This window comes from Crinia signifera, chromosome 3 (genome assembly GCF_055691185.1).
Source record: "Crinia signifera chromosome 3, ASM5569118v1, whole genome shotgun sequence".
Taxonomy (NCBI): Eukaryota; Metazoa; Chordata; class Amphibia; order Anura; family Myobatrachidae; genus Crinia; species Crinia signifera.
Window position 1 is genome coordinate 134,708,442 of NC_139219.1, and position 16,373 is coordinate 134,724,814.

The 16,373-nt window shown below is 46.3% G+C and overlaps 1 protein-coding gene across 4 annotated transcripts in view; it reads left to right on the plus strand.

Annotated features, from left to right (window-relative positions):
- The window catches only part of TAGAP (T cell activation RhoGTPase activating protein), a 111,861-nt gene that overhangs the window by 26,745 nt on the left and 68,743 nt on the right, over positions 1-16,373 (plus strand). For all 4 annotated transcript variants that reach the window (XM_083176566.1, XM_083176567.1, XM_083176569.1 and 1 more), the window contains one exon: positions 15,280-15,368. In XM_083176566.1, the coding sequence (XP_083032692.1) occupies positions 15,280-15,368 (89 nt within the window). Of the gene's footprint in view, positions 1-15,279; positions 15,369-16,373 lie in introns of those variants that run through there.

The window sequence follows — 16,373 nt, forward strand, 5'->3', positions numbered from 1 at the left end:
CGTTTTACATTGCTAGTAAGCAATGTTTTGTAAATTGGACAGTTTTGACATGTTCACTTATATACATGCACTTTTTGTACGCTACTATGCATTATGTTGCATGTTGAATTGTATATGTACATGTTTGTTATCATAGCAATGTCTATATCTTTGTGATTTGCTATTTTTAGATCACGTGATCCCCTTCGTGTCCCTCTGCGCTGGAATCGGGTAGATTATGTCATTGCACCTCCCGACATGACGCCGGGTTACACAAATGGATCCAGGGTATATAGGCAAGCTCATTTTCATGTTTTCTTGTTCTCAAAAGCACCTTGATAAAGGGACCTAGTGGTCTGGAAACGTTGGTAAACCTTCCCTGCTGTGTCTTTGTCCGAGTGCCGCCGCCACCACATCTGTGTATGTATGTACTGTATATATGTATATATTTTGAATGCACGGCACTCTGTCTACTTCAGATCAATCAGCTTTTAATCCAATATGCCAATATGCAACAACGTTTCAATAAAATGTGTATTGTCTTCAGCCTGTCTATGTCTGGAGCCTGAAGACAATTGTATTGAAACATTGCTGCATATTTGGATTAAAAGCTGACTGATCTGAAGTAGACAGAGTGCCGCACATTAATTTTCTATATACCTACCTACATGGGCACCCTCCCATCTTAATGTGATTTAAGTGGTTGTGCTAGACCTGAAACTTTGATCCCTGTGGCTGTTTTCTTGACAAAGGCCGGGTATCGGCCAAAACATCGACCAGGACTATGGTCCTCACTATTGGTGATGTACTAAAATAAACCTTTCTTATTATACCTGCTGGTGAGTGCCCTGATTGGACCCTGAGGGGCCCGTCGTATTCTATAATATAGGAGCATATATTGCTACCATAAAGGAGCACCCCATATTGATGGATCTGTGGCTTGGAGTGCGGAGATATATATATCTATATATATATATATCCACAATATATATATATACAGGCTCCCCTGCCTGCTCCCAGTGCCGGCAACAGAAATCATGGGGCCCCTACACTGATATCTGTGGGGCCCCCCTCCCCCATCAAGGATGAGGGAATGAGTAATATTGCAGAGCAGGGAAGGAGGGTGGGAGTGATAGTGCGGAGAAGGGAGGGAGGGAGGGAGTAGTGAGGCACAGGGAGGGAGTAGTGCGGCACAGGAAGGGAGGGTGGGAATACTCCTTACTTAGCCAGCCGCCGGGGAGCCGCGACCCCCCCCACTCACCTGAGCTAAGAGATGCAGCGTGCAGAACCCCCCCACAGAAGCAGTGTTGCAATCTGCACGCACCCCCCCACTGCCCGCTACCAGCTCCCCGCTGTGTCCGTGAGACGTGCTGCTATTTAAAATTCATATCTCCCACTGGACCGCGCTAGCCAATAGGCGCTCACAGTCCATCAGCCACCAGTTGATTGGCTGCTGGACCGCAAGCGCCTATTGGCTAGCGTGGTCCAGTGGGAGATATGAATTTTAAATAGCAGCACGTCTCCTAGACACAGTGGGGAGCCAAGAGTGGGCAGGGGAGCGGGCGAGCTGGCGGTGCCGGCACGGCTCTGGCACCCTGATATCTTCTGGCGCCCGGAGCTTGTGCTACACCGGCTCCACCCTCACTACACCCCTGCAAATACAAGCATTAACAGTGATAGTAAAAGTTGCAGATGTAAAAATGGTGATATTATGGATGAATACCCAGATTAAGCAGCCAGGGGTAGTATGCTGTGAGGATAAATTGAGCTCACTCAAAGCAGTCGTTGATTTTCTGAGTTGTTGTTGTTCTTTTATTCATATTGTTCATGCTACACCATGCACACAGCCAGTGGCATAGCTACGTTTTGGGTGCCCCCCCCCCGCCGTTAGAGGGGGGCACCCATACCCACCCCCCGCCGCCGCCCCGTCAAGCACCCACTCCCCGCTGCCCCGTCAAGCACCCCCCCCCGCCGCCCATGCTAACCCCCTCCCCCGCAGTCTTGCCTATCGCGCTGGTCCCGGCGGCTCCGTTCTTCTGCTGAGGACCACCACAAAATGGCCGCCCCCATACATCAGACAGTTTCAGAGAACACTGTGCTATATGGGGGCGGCCATTTTGTGGTGGTCCTCATCAGAAGAACGGAGCCGCCGGGACCAGCGAGATACGTAAGTCTGCGGGGGATTGGGGGGGGGGTAACTATAGCACCGCAGCCCCCGGCGCCCCCACATGCACAGCACCCCCCCCCCCGCGGTGGTGGGGGCTGCGGTGCTATAGTTACGCCCCTGCACACAGCTTATACAGCCTTTATATTTTTTTTCACCATATATTTGACTTTTAATAAAGGAATTGGGTACTTTTATATGTTAGTTTGGCATCCACTAAGCTATTTGCTTAGTTTTCCGCATCCGCTCGCCATGCACTATATAAAATCAACTCCATGCCGACATGAATAGTGGGGGTGTGAGCGCACTAACTATAGTGGGCGCCCAACTAACATATAAGTACCAGGAATAGTTTACATCTTCAAAAAGATTGTGGTAAAGAATATATATATATATATATATATATATATATATATATATATATATATATATATTCTTCATATTTTTTATTTTATTTTTTCCTTCCATCGAATACTGAACATATTGTCCAGTGCTGCAAACTCACTCCTATATTTTTTATTGTGGTGCTTTTGAGGTGGTATTAGATTGAACCATCATTAGTTAGTGCAGGATGAAAAGGATAAAGGATAAAAAGCGCTCAAGATCTGTTTGGAATTTTCAGTTTTTTAAGTAGCACAACTGCGTACCTCCCAACTGTTACGATTTTAATGGGACAGTCCTGCAAATCAGACTTTGTCCCACATTTGTGCCCCAGTGCTTGATCATTGAAAATATGTCATATGTATGGGGCTCTGTGTTCCGGCACTTTCAGGGAAAAAAAATTCTGTTATGCTGTTCCATCGATTTGAGGGGAAGCATCTGATTCTCCCCCATCAAAGGAAAACCTATTCTTCATCGGACATGTTTATGAATCATCGATGGTCATCTCTAACCTACACCCTGCAATACATTACCAAAAAGCGCATATTCCATTTCCAGGAATTACTTTTATTAGATCCTACCCTCCCGAATTTCATTAGCCTACCCTTACAAATTTAGCCTTGCTAGTTCTCCGGTTTTATTTTTCACTGTTGTCTAAGAATTTGCCAACTGCGCATGCACAAGTCCGTAAAAGCTGGTGGGTGGCGGGTGCATGAATGGGAGACGTTGTGTCACTTAGGCCCTTATTCTGATCGGTGCGGATATATCCGCGTGCGTTCGGCCCGCCGATGTTTTGTGTCTGCGCATGTGCAGAGGCGTCTCTGCGCATGTGCGAGCGGGGCGTACGGCCAAATCCCGCATGATATGTGAACACTCCGAACAGGGGGTGGAGAGGGGCGTGAAGGGCTATTTGGGCTCATTACCATATGCATACGCCCCGCGTTTCATGGGAGTTCCCATGAAAACGCTGGGCGTACGTATGGTAATGCGGCAGTGACGCACGTGTAGGCGGCGGACATATGACATCGCCGGATGTCAGCTGCCCGCCCACATCCCTGCTTTTGCACGGAAAAATGTCCGTGTGCTCTGAGGTTGCGGGTGCTGGTGGAGCACTCGGTCTGCGACCATCGAATGATGGGGGAGGTTCCCTTAGATGGAGGAGGCGTATTCCGTGAAAAATACACGTGCGGTCTGTTCGGCCAGCTTCTTACCGCATACGGACGGAGTTGGCGATCCGTATGGAAGGCGGGGTTTCGCACGCACGGCCCTGCCCGCATATTCGGCTCCGGCCGCACCAATCAGAATAAGGGCCTTAAAGACTGGCCACAACTTAAATTTCCATTTTACTTTGGACTTCCTGCCCTCTAGTTTAATGACTCAATTTGATTGATAGAGATTGTCGCCAATTGGATATTAATGAATTCTGCTATAACCTGAAATCTCCCTGACATATGATTTAGATCTCTTTCTAGACTAGGAAAGTATTTTAATGTTAATAGGGAATGTTATCACAGCCCCTACAGTGCATTTGGAAATAATGACTTTATTCCCCTTTTCTATCACAAAAGGGGGAGAATTCTAATTTGACATTTATGCAGACAGGAACTAATAATTACCCAGTAGTAACAACTGCATTAGATCAGTACCAATCTGCACATAGAGAATGTATAATGGCTAGTGAATGATTAGCCTGTCCGCAGACATAAGACCTTGGATATCCTGCTGAGATTCTTTGTTTGATAATATCCATGTTTCTTTCTGTTTCTTCCTCTTGCACAACAGAGGCCTGATTTTTTTTTTTGGGTCACGCAGCATGTTCCTTTCGTAGTTATTAACTTTCACAGAAAAATGACAGAAAATCTCTACATTGTGTGAAATCATAGTAACAGCTTTACTGGGCTCAGCGTTCCTATTGTTTCTAGTTGGGCAATGAATGGCTCCCTTGTTGTCATACTTCATTTGTAACAAGCCAAGGTTGTAAGATGAGAGAAGCCTCACGCTCCAACAGGCACATCAGGGGAAGGAAATTAACTTGTTGCCCCCAAATAAAGAGCTCTTTTCAGTAAGTGCTTGTCAGATTCTCCTAAATTTAGCTGTTGTCACTGTTCTGCCTAATGGGGGTGATTCGGGTTTTTTTGCAAAAGTAAACTCCTTCTTTAATGGAGAAAACCATGGTGTTTATTCTGATTCACTTGGAAATGCACAATCACTCTCTCTAATGGACAAAACCATATGCACTGCAGGTGGGGCTGATGTAACATGTGCAGAGAGAGTTATATTTGGGTGTTTTATTGTTTCTGTGCAGAGTAAATACTGACTGATTTATTTTTACAATACAATATAGATATCGGTTTGAAGTACACCCCCCCACCCAAATCTAACTCTCTCTGCACATGTTACATCAGCCCCACCTGCAGTGCATATGGTTTTGTCCATTAGAGAGTGATTGTGCCTTTCCGAGTGAATCAGAATAACCCTCATGTGCACTGCAGGTGGGGCAAATGTAACATGTACAGAGAGAGTTACATTTGGGTGAGGTATTTTGTTTCTGTGCAGAGTAAATACTGGCTGCTTTATTTTTACACTGCAATTTAGATTTCAGTTTGAACATACTACACCCAAATGTAACTCTCTGTGCACATATTTCATCTGCCCCACCTGTAGTTCAGCATGGTTCTGCCCATAACAGAGAGATTTTGCTTTTGCCAGCCAACCTGAATTAGGCCCTAGAGTGAATTCTAATAACCTAAAGCGAAATTAATCAAATTAAAGCTGAGATTTCTTTTATTGCTGCAACTGTTAAGCACAAGTTTTATTTAGTTAAATTAGTTATTTTCTGTTTGTATACAGTATCTATGTAATATTTATGACCTTTGTATTTAAAATTCCAATGGTTACACACACAATACCTCTACTTCTATTTAATTGGTATTGCTAATATCAGATAAACCATACCTCCCAACTCTGAGGATGGCCGAGGAGGGACGCTTGCGCCAAATTTTGGGGGCTTGGCCTAGTGGGAAGGGGGCATGAGCTATGCATGCGTTGCTCCCGGGAGGCCACGCCTCATTTTCTCCGCTGTGGGGGTATGAATAGACCGGGTGACAGGGTGAACTCCCAACGCCCGCCCCCCCACCCACCTGCCGTGGGACACTGCCAGCCCCGGGCAGGACTAGGGTATGTCCTCAAAAAACAGGGAGGTATGGATAGAAAGCTATATTTAATAGGCAGTGGGCATTTTGTAGCTTTTGCCCATGGGATATGGCATGCAATACTACTGTGTTGCATTTAATTATATTGCTGGTTTAAATCCTACAGATAAAACAGCTATAAAACTTTGGCTTTGAAAACATGCCATCTAGTACAGTACTGAAATAAGCATTTATACACTGTAGATACTTGGCTACTAATGAGTATGTTATGGGGTTAAAAGTTTTAACCCCACACACAAATTATTTAAAATGTTAAACAAAATTATACACAATGATATGCCGAGGAGTTCTTGTACCATAAAGCAGAAATCCAATGCAGCTGGTGGTACTTACAGTTTATTTTGTTTCCAGGACACACTCAACTTGCCAGTCACATACTTTAATAGTAAGCATCTAACTGTTCATACCAGCTGTGCATGCTATTTAAAGGCTCATTCCTAGTGTGCCCAATCAAAGTGGAGTTAGAAAAACAGTGCTAAGCTCTGGGACAAGAAAAGACCATTATAGCAAGAATAACGCTAAATTTATCTTCCCTATTGTATCCTGTAGGCAAGGGCTGAAGCTGAACCCAAGTCATGGGTCGGCACCCAGGGCATGTGGCCTTCTTGCCCAGTCCTTGTTACTCCACTGGTTATTATTACTTGTTTTCTAGCACGGCGCCCATCTCGTTGATTGTATGCCTTAAGGCACTTAAGGCATACAATCAATGTGATGGACCCGATTTTGTGTCAATCACCAGCTAATTTGCCGGTGAAAGACAAAATCGGGTTGATCGCGGCCCCTAATAAGGGGCCGCGATGCGATCAACGCGATTTTCCCATTGGGAACAATGTTAAATTATTTTTAAAGTGAAAATCGGGTTGATCGCGTCGGTCGTGGGCCATTATAATGGCCTGCGATGCGATCAACCCGATTTTACATAGGTGACATTGAATATGGTTAAAAAGTATGTTTAATGCCCCCCCCCCATTGTTAATGCCACCCCACTATTGACACCAACCCGAAGCGTGGCAAGCGCAGCGAGCCCGCGAGGGGCGGCGGTACGTGTCCTTCGACCTTTTCATACCCCTACTATCCACGTCGGCGTCGAGTTGATTTTATAAAGTGTGGCGAGCGGACGCGGATACCTGTGAAGCCCGCGAGGGGACGCGGATACCTGTGAAGGTAGCCGCGGTCCCTCGTGGGGCTCACTGCGCTTGCCACGCTTCGGGCTCGGTGGCTCGCTGCGCTCGCCACCCTTTATAAAGTCAACACCACGCCGACGTGGATAGTAGGGGTATGAAAAGGTCGGACGACGCGTACCTCTCTCTGTATTTGCTGTCCTTCCCTGTTGGAGATAGAACTCATAGAGAGAGGTGCACTATACAGGGAAGGAAAACATTTTCCTAGAATTTTAATGAATTTGTGATGTTACCCCTGATGAAGTCGCTTTAGACTAAACGCGTTGGGACATTTCTCGCGGTTTTGCCGGTGACTAATTTGAAGGATATTAAATAAACAAGAAATTGGACGAAACTCTCTGGTCTGCTTCACTGTACATTGGGATCACCATATATATGGACTTTATATATTAATTCTAGGCGACACACCACAATTGCATATTCTGTTGTTCTTTCTGTCCCTTAACCCTCTAGGGACTTTGTGGTAAGGCAGCCATTGCTACAGATTTGCATACATAGCACGTAGAGGATTATTGGGATATATATATATATATATTAGTCAGTAACAAGACATTGGTTCCTCCAGCACACTGAATAGTAATAGTAACCAATCTTGAACACTACATGATAATAGAATTCAGAGATATTGGTTACATATACCTGCGCAGGTGTATGACATGCCCCCAAGCCGCGTCAAGGCTTCTCTATACAGTATGTATGTATATATATGTGTATATATATATATATATATATATATATATATACATACTGTATATCTAGTGTCCCCCCCCCCCCCCCCCCCCCCGGTCTGATGCATGTCCCGGATGCATTGGACCTGAGCCGGAGGTTGGATCTGCTGCCTGTCCAATTTCCACCTCTGCTCCCATCCTGGTGGCGGGGAATGGGGTCACATGTGATACATCGTCGACCGTGCATGGCCACCTTAATCCCTATAAAAGGAGGAAGGCCTGCTTTATATAAAGTGACCTACATAAGCCAGTACTAACAGTAATGCTGATAATCAATTATCATGGAGCTCTAGGACCTTACCAGGACTAAAAGTGGTCCTGGAGAGGTGGGGGAACTGCTTTTCATCTGCCACCTAATTACCCCCCCACTAGGCAGAGCCGTGGCCAGTAGCAGGGTTTTCAGTACCCCCATGCAAACTTGAATGCTTTTTTGATAGAATTACTGTGCCAGGGCCAAGGCAGAGCTGAACTAGTTCCATCTCACCACCAGAGGTGGTGGAACTCCGTTCCACCCCGTCCCCCACTTTAACCCCTGGACTTTACATTGAAATGGAATAAAATTTAAGCACTGCTTTATTTTTATGCATTTAATTTAATTCTTAAAAAATGAATATTTACATGTGATGTGTCACCTCTGCCACTATGTGGCATCTTGTCACAATAAACTGTATTTATTGTCAGTTATTTAAGCGTTATAGGAAATAATATCCTGGCATGAAGTGGGATGGCATCAGACACCAAACATCAGATCAGGCACTAAATGCTGCCTCATATCTCTCATGTTTACAAAGAAATTGAAAACCCACTTTGCTACTATTTGTGCAAAGTAAAGAGAAACTAGGCCAGGGTAAATTTACAAAGATGCATAGTCGTTTCTATAATGGGCCCCCCCACACCGCACACACTGCATCCATGTTTTATTACCTTCTTGGTGATGTGGTCATTTGGTCGACAAACATTGAGTCAACACCACTAGGTCGACATGCAGCAAGGTTGACATGGGTCTAGGTCGATATGGGACAAGGTCGGCATGGGTCTAGGCCGATATGGGACAAGGTCGGCATGGGTCTAGGTCGACATGGGTTAGGTCGACAGGGTCATTAGGTTGACACAAGCATTAGGTTGACATGGGCAAGGTCAAAAGTCAAAAGGTCGACAGGCGGTATTACCCTTCCCGGAGCCCCGCGCCTGCTGCTGCATTTGTGGCAAAAATTGCTGACACAATGGCTGCTGCATTGTCTCCAGAACATGATGGGCGCCATGTTTCCAGAGACTTCGCTTTAGATTTGCTTCTTTATCTCAGTACAGCTAAGGCTTATCTGCTTCTAATCTTGCATACTGTAGAATGTTGGTAAATATCAGGATTTTTAGTGACTTGACTAATTAGTAGTAATTTATTTATTGAAAATAAAATTCTGCAGCTAAGACTTGACTTTGCAAAAGAGAACAAATCAATCAATGTACCTGGGCATTCAGCTCCTTTCAACAATAATATGGTTACAAAATAAATAAAAAACCTGCCTACTAAGCTGCATGGATATAGTTATCTCTAAGGGGCATTTGTATTAAGTAGTGGTGGGCAACGATTTTTTTTTTTTAAATTGCGATTAAATCGCCTTTTTATGCTAAAAATTCAAGAACGTATTCAAGTACTGTTATAGGAACAACAGTACAATAACATTTTGTTTGCAAACACTTAGTAGAATGTGCTGTTTGCCTTTTTCACAGCAGTATTTATTTACTTATACTGTAGCATTTAAAAGAATAAAATAATTTTAATACTTCCCCCAACATGACTGGAAGGACAAACTACTCTACTTCTGGACTTTCCCCTTAATTTATGATTGCCATTACCTGTTTTGAACAGGTTAGATCTAAGACTGGTGCTTCATCCACTGACATAAAAAGGTGAGGCAAACCCTGCGGCCATGGCCGCCGAGAGAGGGGGGGAGCGGGTACATTTTACCGGGGCCCGGGCCTGTCAGGGGGCCCCTGGTCCAGGCCGGGGACACACACACACACTTTGTAAAAAAATGTTTATTTTGGCAGCGGTTGCCCGTGGGTAGTGGTGGTCGCGCAGGTGGGAGTGCAGGCGGGCGCTAGGTATAATGGAGAGCGGCGGGGATGGGGTGAGCTGTCACTCACAGTGTGTTCAGTGGCAGCGGCCAGCGGCAGCTTCAGAGCAGAGAATGCTCCTGCTCTCCGACGCCAGTCCGGACTCCCCTGCGTACTTGCGCAGCTCTGCTATAGGAAAATGTAGCAGGCAGGGGCTAACAGAAAATGACTGCCCACTTGCCAGGCTACAAAAAGATGGCCGCCGTTTACCAATGGGGAGCCAGGTTTCCTTTCCAGGAAACACAAGTGGGAAATAGGGGGCGGGGCTTAACGGGGTCTGCTGCAGTGCAAATGGAAGAAAAGAGAAACTGCATCCTGATCATGAAGAGAGACCCATCATGGACTGGAGGAGAGAGACAAAACGGTATAGAGAGAGGGGGAAGAGAGGGGAGAGGGGGGTTGCCTGCTACTCTTGCATACACAAAAAACATGTATATATTGATGGTTGTGTATACAAATTATGTGTCTAACTCTGCTGGGGGTGGGGGTGGGGGGTTCTATACAATGTGGGGGGACTAAAGGCATTATTTTATTGGCTACACAGTTGCTGGCAAAAAGGATCTGAACCTTTAGTTTTATATTACTGCGAGTTTAGTTTGCAAAGTCCAATGAAGAAAAAAATTGCTTCATGATTTTTGGCAGGCAAAATCCTACAGGTGTTTTTTTTTTTAGTTAGCGTGCAGCCTGCGGATGATTGTCGGTGCTGAACGTGACTGCAGGGGGATAGCGTAATGTATGAGGGGAGTGTGTCCAGGTTAGCGGTGCTAGTATAGTTTATGTGGGGAGCAGGTGCAGGTTAGCGGTGATAGTATAGTTTATGTGGGGAGCAGGTGCAGGTTAGCGGTGATAGTATAGTGGGTGTGTGGGGAGCGGGTACAGGGTTAGCGGTGATAGTATAGTGTGCAGGGTTAGCAGTGATAGTATAGTTTATGTGGGGATCGGGTGCAGGGTTAGTGGTGGTATAGTGTGTGTGTGAGGAGCAGGTGCAGGGTTAGCGGTAGTATAATGTGTGTGGGGAGCAGGTGCAGGGTTAGTGGTAGTATAATGTGTGTGGGGAGCAGGTGCAGGGTTAGCGGTAGTATAATGTGTGTGAGGACTGGGTGCACGGTTAGTGCTGATAGTATAGTGTATAGTGTGTGGTGATTGGGTGCAGGGTTAGTGGTGATAGTATAGTGTGCATGGGGAGTGGGTGTAGGGTTAGCAGTGATAGTATAGTGTGTGGGGATCGGGTGCAGGGTTAGCGGTAGTATAATGTGTGTGGGGAGGAGGTGCAGGTTTTGCGGTAGTATAGTGTGTGTGGGGCAGGGGCGGAACTTGTGAGTGGTGGGCCCAGGTGCAAAAATTTAATTTGGGCCCCCCTCCTCCTCCCCAACCCAAGTTAACAATATGCCGCATGACGCGGGCCCCTTAGTCCTTAAGGGCCCCGGTGCAATGCACCTGCTGCACCAATGGTAGTTCCGCCCCTGGTGTGGGGAGCAGGTGCAGGGTTAGCGGTAGTATCATGAGTGTGGGGATCGGGTGCAGGATTAGTGGTGATAGTATAGTGTGTGTGTGGTGAGCGGGTGCAGGGTTAGTTGTGATAGTATAGTGTGCATGGGGAGTGGGTGCAGGGTTAGCGATGATAGTATAGTGTGGGGATCGGGTGCAGGTTTAGCGGTGGTAATATAGTGTGTGGGGATCGGGTGCAGGGTTAGCGGTTATAGTATAGTGTGTGGGGATCGGGTGCAGGGTTAGTGATGATCGTATAGTGTGCATGGGTAGTGGGTGCAGGGGTAGTGGTGATTAGTATAGTGGGCGTGGGGAGTGGGTGTATGGTTAGCAGCAGTATAGTGTGTGTGTGTGTGGGGAAACAGGTGCAGGTTTAGGGATAGTGTGCGAGAGAAGCAGGTTTAAGGCCGGTTTCACACACTCCGGCTCCTGCCGGGCGGTGAAATCCCGCACGGCCAGGGAGCCGTGCCGCATACATTAGTTGTGAATGGACACTATTGTGTCCATTCACACGGGACGGCCACAGCCCGGCGGCACGGTTGCAGCCGGATCCCGCCACTGGAAGGGACGGCTGCCGGGCTGTGGCCATCCCCTCCATGATAATCTACTGTGTGCTGCACGGCTTCCTGGCCGTAAGGGATTTCACCGTCCGGCAGGAGCCGGAGTGTGTGAAACCGGCCTAAGGCTAGTTTCACACACTCCGATTTTGACCGGACGGCAAAAAGCCGGACACACTTGACAGTTGTCTTTTTCACATGCACCGGCTCCGTGAGCCAGTGCTGTGTAAATTTGAGGGTAGAAACTGAAGTGACGTCAGTTTGGTGGCGGTGGAGAGCTAAAACCGGACACCAAATGACCGGTGTGTGTGAAAGGCCCCCATCGCCCTCAGCACACACTGACCTGTGAGGACGGGACGGCCACGGCATGGCAGCCAGACACTGCAGTGGTAAGATCCGGCTGCTACCCGGCAGCCATGCCGTGACCGTCCCGTGTGAATGGACACATAGCTGTCCATTACACACTGCAGGGACGGCATGACTTTTAAGCCGTGCAGGATTTTGACGTCCGGCAGGAGCCGGACAGTGTGAAATAGTCCTAAGTATAGTGTGTGAGGAAAGTGGGTGCAGGGTAAGGCCGGTTTCACACAGTCCGGCTCCCGCCGGACGGCGAAATCCCGCACGACCAGGGAGCCGTGCCGCACACATTAGTTGTGAATGGACACTGTTGTGTCCATTCACACGGGATGGCCATGGCCCGGCGGCACGGTTGCAGCCGGATCCCGCCACTGGAAGGGACGGCTGCCGGGCTGTGGCCACCCCCTCCATAATAAATTACTGTGTGCTGCACGGCTTCCTGGCCGAACGGGTTTTCGCCACCTGGCAGGAGCCGGAGTGTGTGAAACTAGCCTGTCCTGTGCCTGGTCCATGGACAGAACTGCAGGTGAGCTATTAAGGACTAATTAGTTTAATTGTAAACTTCCAATTGCTTAATTAGTCAATAATTGCATTGCAGAGCAAATGCTGACAATATTTTCTTAAAATATGGATTTTAGGTTTAAACTGAGCTGTGTACATAGCTTTACACTAACAAATACTGAACTTTTTTTGGTTTTATATATATATATATATATATGCAATAACTGCTACTCAGTAAGCGCCCATCTAGGAAGCAGTGGAATATTGATAGGTACACAGTCTCTGCAGCGGCTTGGGGAGCCAGCGCCAGCGGAGTCTGCGGGAAGCGCCCTCCATGGGGGCCCTGGAAAGTTGTTGTACCAGGGCCCATGATTTCTCTTGGCAGCCCTGGCGGCGGCTTGGGGGAGCCAGTGCCGACGGGGTCTGCGGGGAGCGCAGAGTCAAGAAAGCCGCTGCACCAAGAGCCGTGCACCTTCTTTCATCCCTCCTCCCTCTTGAGTGCACCACGCAGTGGTGTAACTACTGTCCACTAGCTGCTCATAACCTCCCCTGCACCGCTCCCTTCTGCGTCAGAGAGCAGCTGCAGGAACACATATGACCCCAACATGGATTTATTAAGGTGCAGGGTGAGCCCGGCCAGTGTTACTGTATTGTAGAGCTGGTATGTCTTCACCGGCGATGGAGAGGCCTCACCCAACGCTGGGCTGTGATGAGAAGGAGAATCGCAATGAGGAGAGTATTGCGCAGTATGAAGCACCAGACACTCTGCAAGCACACAGTATGGCACCGGAGAGAGCTTCCGCTTGAAGGCAAGAAACCCCCCCCCCCCGGCTCCGCAGCTGCATCCTGTTGGCCCGCCCTCTCAATGCTAAAGTACAAGGCGCAGTCTGGAAGTCTCGCTGCCGCCAGATATATCATAAGCAGTTCTCCGGGGCCCTCTGACTGACTGCTGGTACTCTCCATTCCCCAGACCTCGGCTGCTGTGTCCTGTTGCGCTGTTCTTCTAGGTCTGTGAGCTGCGGGGTCACGTGATGTATTAGATTTCCGCGTTAACGCGATAATAACGTGTTAATCTGCCCACCACTAGTATTAAGCCTGATATAAAGTGAAAAGAGAGAGCGAGAAACCACCAACCAATGGGCTCTTGTGATTTTTTTCAAACAGCCTGTAACATGACAGCTAGGAGCCGATTGGCAGGTTCTGGATTTATTTTGTTCCTATGTATCTTACCTTAGGCAAAATTGATTAACCACTTCACTGCTGAGGGTTTTCTCATCTCTGTGCTGATTTTATTTTTCACATTTGTGCTCATCACATTCCAACATTGATCAATGATTGCTTATGCACAAATACATTGGGTTTTTTCCCCCCAAAGATTTTGAATTAGCAAGAAATACCATTAGTATTTTTATTAATTCCAACATGTTAAATGGTCAAAACATGGTTTGTTGAAATTTTAAGCAAATATGTTAAGGGTTTCATTTTATGTAAACACCACAGACAAATAGTTTGTGGTTCGACCTGTGTTGACTTGGTTTAAATACTGCTCGTTTGTATAGGAGAGTTGGAACACAATGTTTTCTCCCCATTGATGGAAATTTTAAATGATCGCATGTGATCAACACAATTGAGACAAAGGGGTCATAACATTTGAAAGACAGTACATCCCTCTTTTCCCTTCTGTGCACAGTGCAAGTGCAATATTTGGCATAAGAGGGCATGCAGTAAAAAGGACACCAAATTACATGGCATAAAGAAACTGAATTGCAGAAGACAGAGATTTTGGGGAACTGATGGCAGGAGAAAAAGAGACTGATGGTGCGGGCAGGACAGAGAGGGTCAGACACGAGGAAAGCATTTCAGGAGGGTAAAACATAATCACAGAAAAAGCACTAGTCCTATTTTGATACATTGCCGCTTTATGATCAAGATTTTTATTTTATTAGCTCCATTGAACAATCTTTTCTTTTATGAATATAGATCTAACTGGCTTCTTTCTTCTGTCAACCTGACCTGGAAAATCTGTGATCATCCTTTACTTTGGCCCAATAGAAAGTATGGTACATTCTGGGGCAAAAAACATTGAACGTTTCTCTTCTTTTGCCTGAGTATTGTTGTGCATGACTTACCAGCCACATCAATAGCACATGTCTGAATCAGCAGACCTAAGGTTAGGCTAATTAGATTGCAGGTGCATACTGTTTAAATTGGTTCTATAAAAGGGTCTGCATATGCCCAAACCTGTCACTGTTATTGGATTGCCATAGTGCTGTACCTAGCCAAATAGAGATTGCGATGTTAACATCTTGACTACTGTTTGTCTTCACCTGTATACAGTATCTTCCATAAAATTTACTCTGATTTGGAATATTCCTTGTTCACATCTGCTACACCTCCAATGTGTAGGTATCTGCCAATAAAAAACATTTAATGCGCATAAATCTATGTTTTTTACATTCCTTCAACATCCTGATTTCCTAAATGGCACAGCATGAAGTACCTGTTGGCTGAATTAAATAAGATTACTGTACCATTTAACAACCCTTAATTAACAATTGCTAAGGAACATATCAGTTGTAAGTGAAATAAATGTTATTTGTTTTTTTTACTTAATAGGTCAATCACAAGCATCTGGCTCAAAGAAGATGTTCAGCACCTTCCCTTGTGTTTCCAAAAACTCTTAGCAAACCATGGTCTGCAGGAAGGTACGTCAGACTCTGTTTTGTGTGAACTATACATATAAATAAAGCAGTGTGTGGTAGTCAGGCCCGGCGACAGGGAGTTCAAAGGAGACAGCCATCCCGGGCCCCAAAAATTCAGGGGCCCCAAGGCTAGCCCCTCAGCTGCTCAGTCCCAACCTAAGGCAACAAACAGTCTACCTATAACACGGTAAGTATAATGTTTAATCTACATGTACACATAAACATAAATCATGACAATAAAGTCCAAAACATTACACATTACTATTCACAATATGGTATAGGATATATTATTGTGAATAGTAATGTGTAATGTTTTGGACTTTATTGTCATGATTTAAGTTTGTGTATATGTAGATGAAACATTATACTACCGTGTTATAGGTGGACTGTTTGATGCCTTAGGTTGGGTCGCTCCTCCTATATAGGATAAAATAAAAAGAGATAAGTAGGGTTAGAACATATGTGACAATTATCCAATCTACCATTTAATACTTTGTACAAGTATTAGATATTATTGTTTCCCAAGTACACTGATTGGATAAAATCAACCCAACTTGGGTGGAGGCACTTTAAGTGTAACCATTACATAAACAAAAAGGCGTGAGGTTAAAGCAGCACTTCAATCTAGCTCAGATGCCGAGCCTCGGTCAGATGCTGGAGCTACATGGGACTCAGGGAGTGTGGAGCTACATGGGACTCGTGTGGGTGGAGCTAAAGTGGACTCACTGGGGGTGGAGCTACATGGATCTCCTGGGGGCAGAGCTACACGGGACTGGGAGGCTGCTGAACCTAAGCACAGGAGGGAGAAGAGAGGGGGCTGCAGGGTCACCCAGCCACTGAGACTGCACTTTGTGGGGGTTTCTAATGTAAGAGTGATTTTGTGTGTGTGTATATGGGGTGGGTTAGGGATGGACTGCAGAGTACGAGGGTCAGGTTTTGACTGCGAGGGTAGGGTGAGGGAGTGTGTCGGTGTGATAAAGTTAATTTCCCGGTTGGTCTCTGCATTTC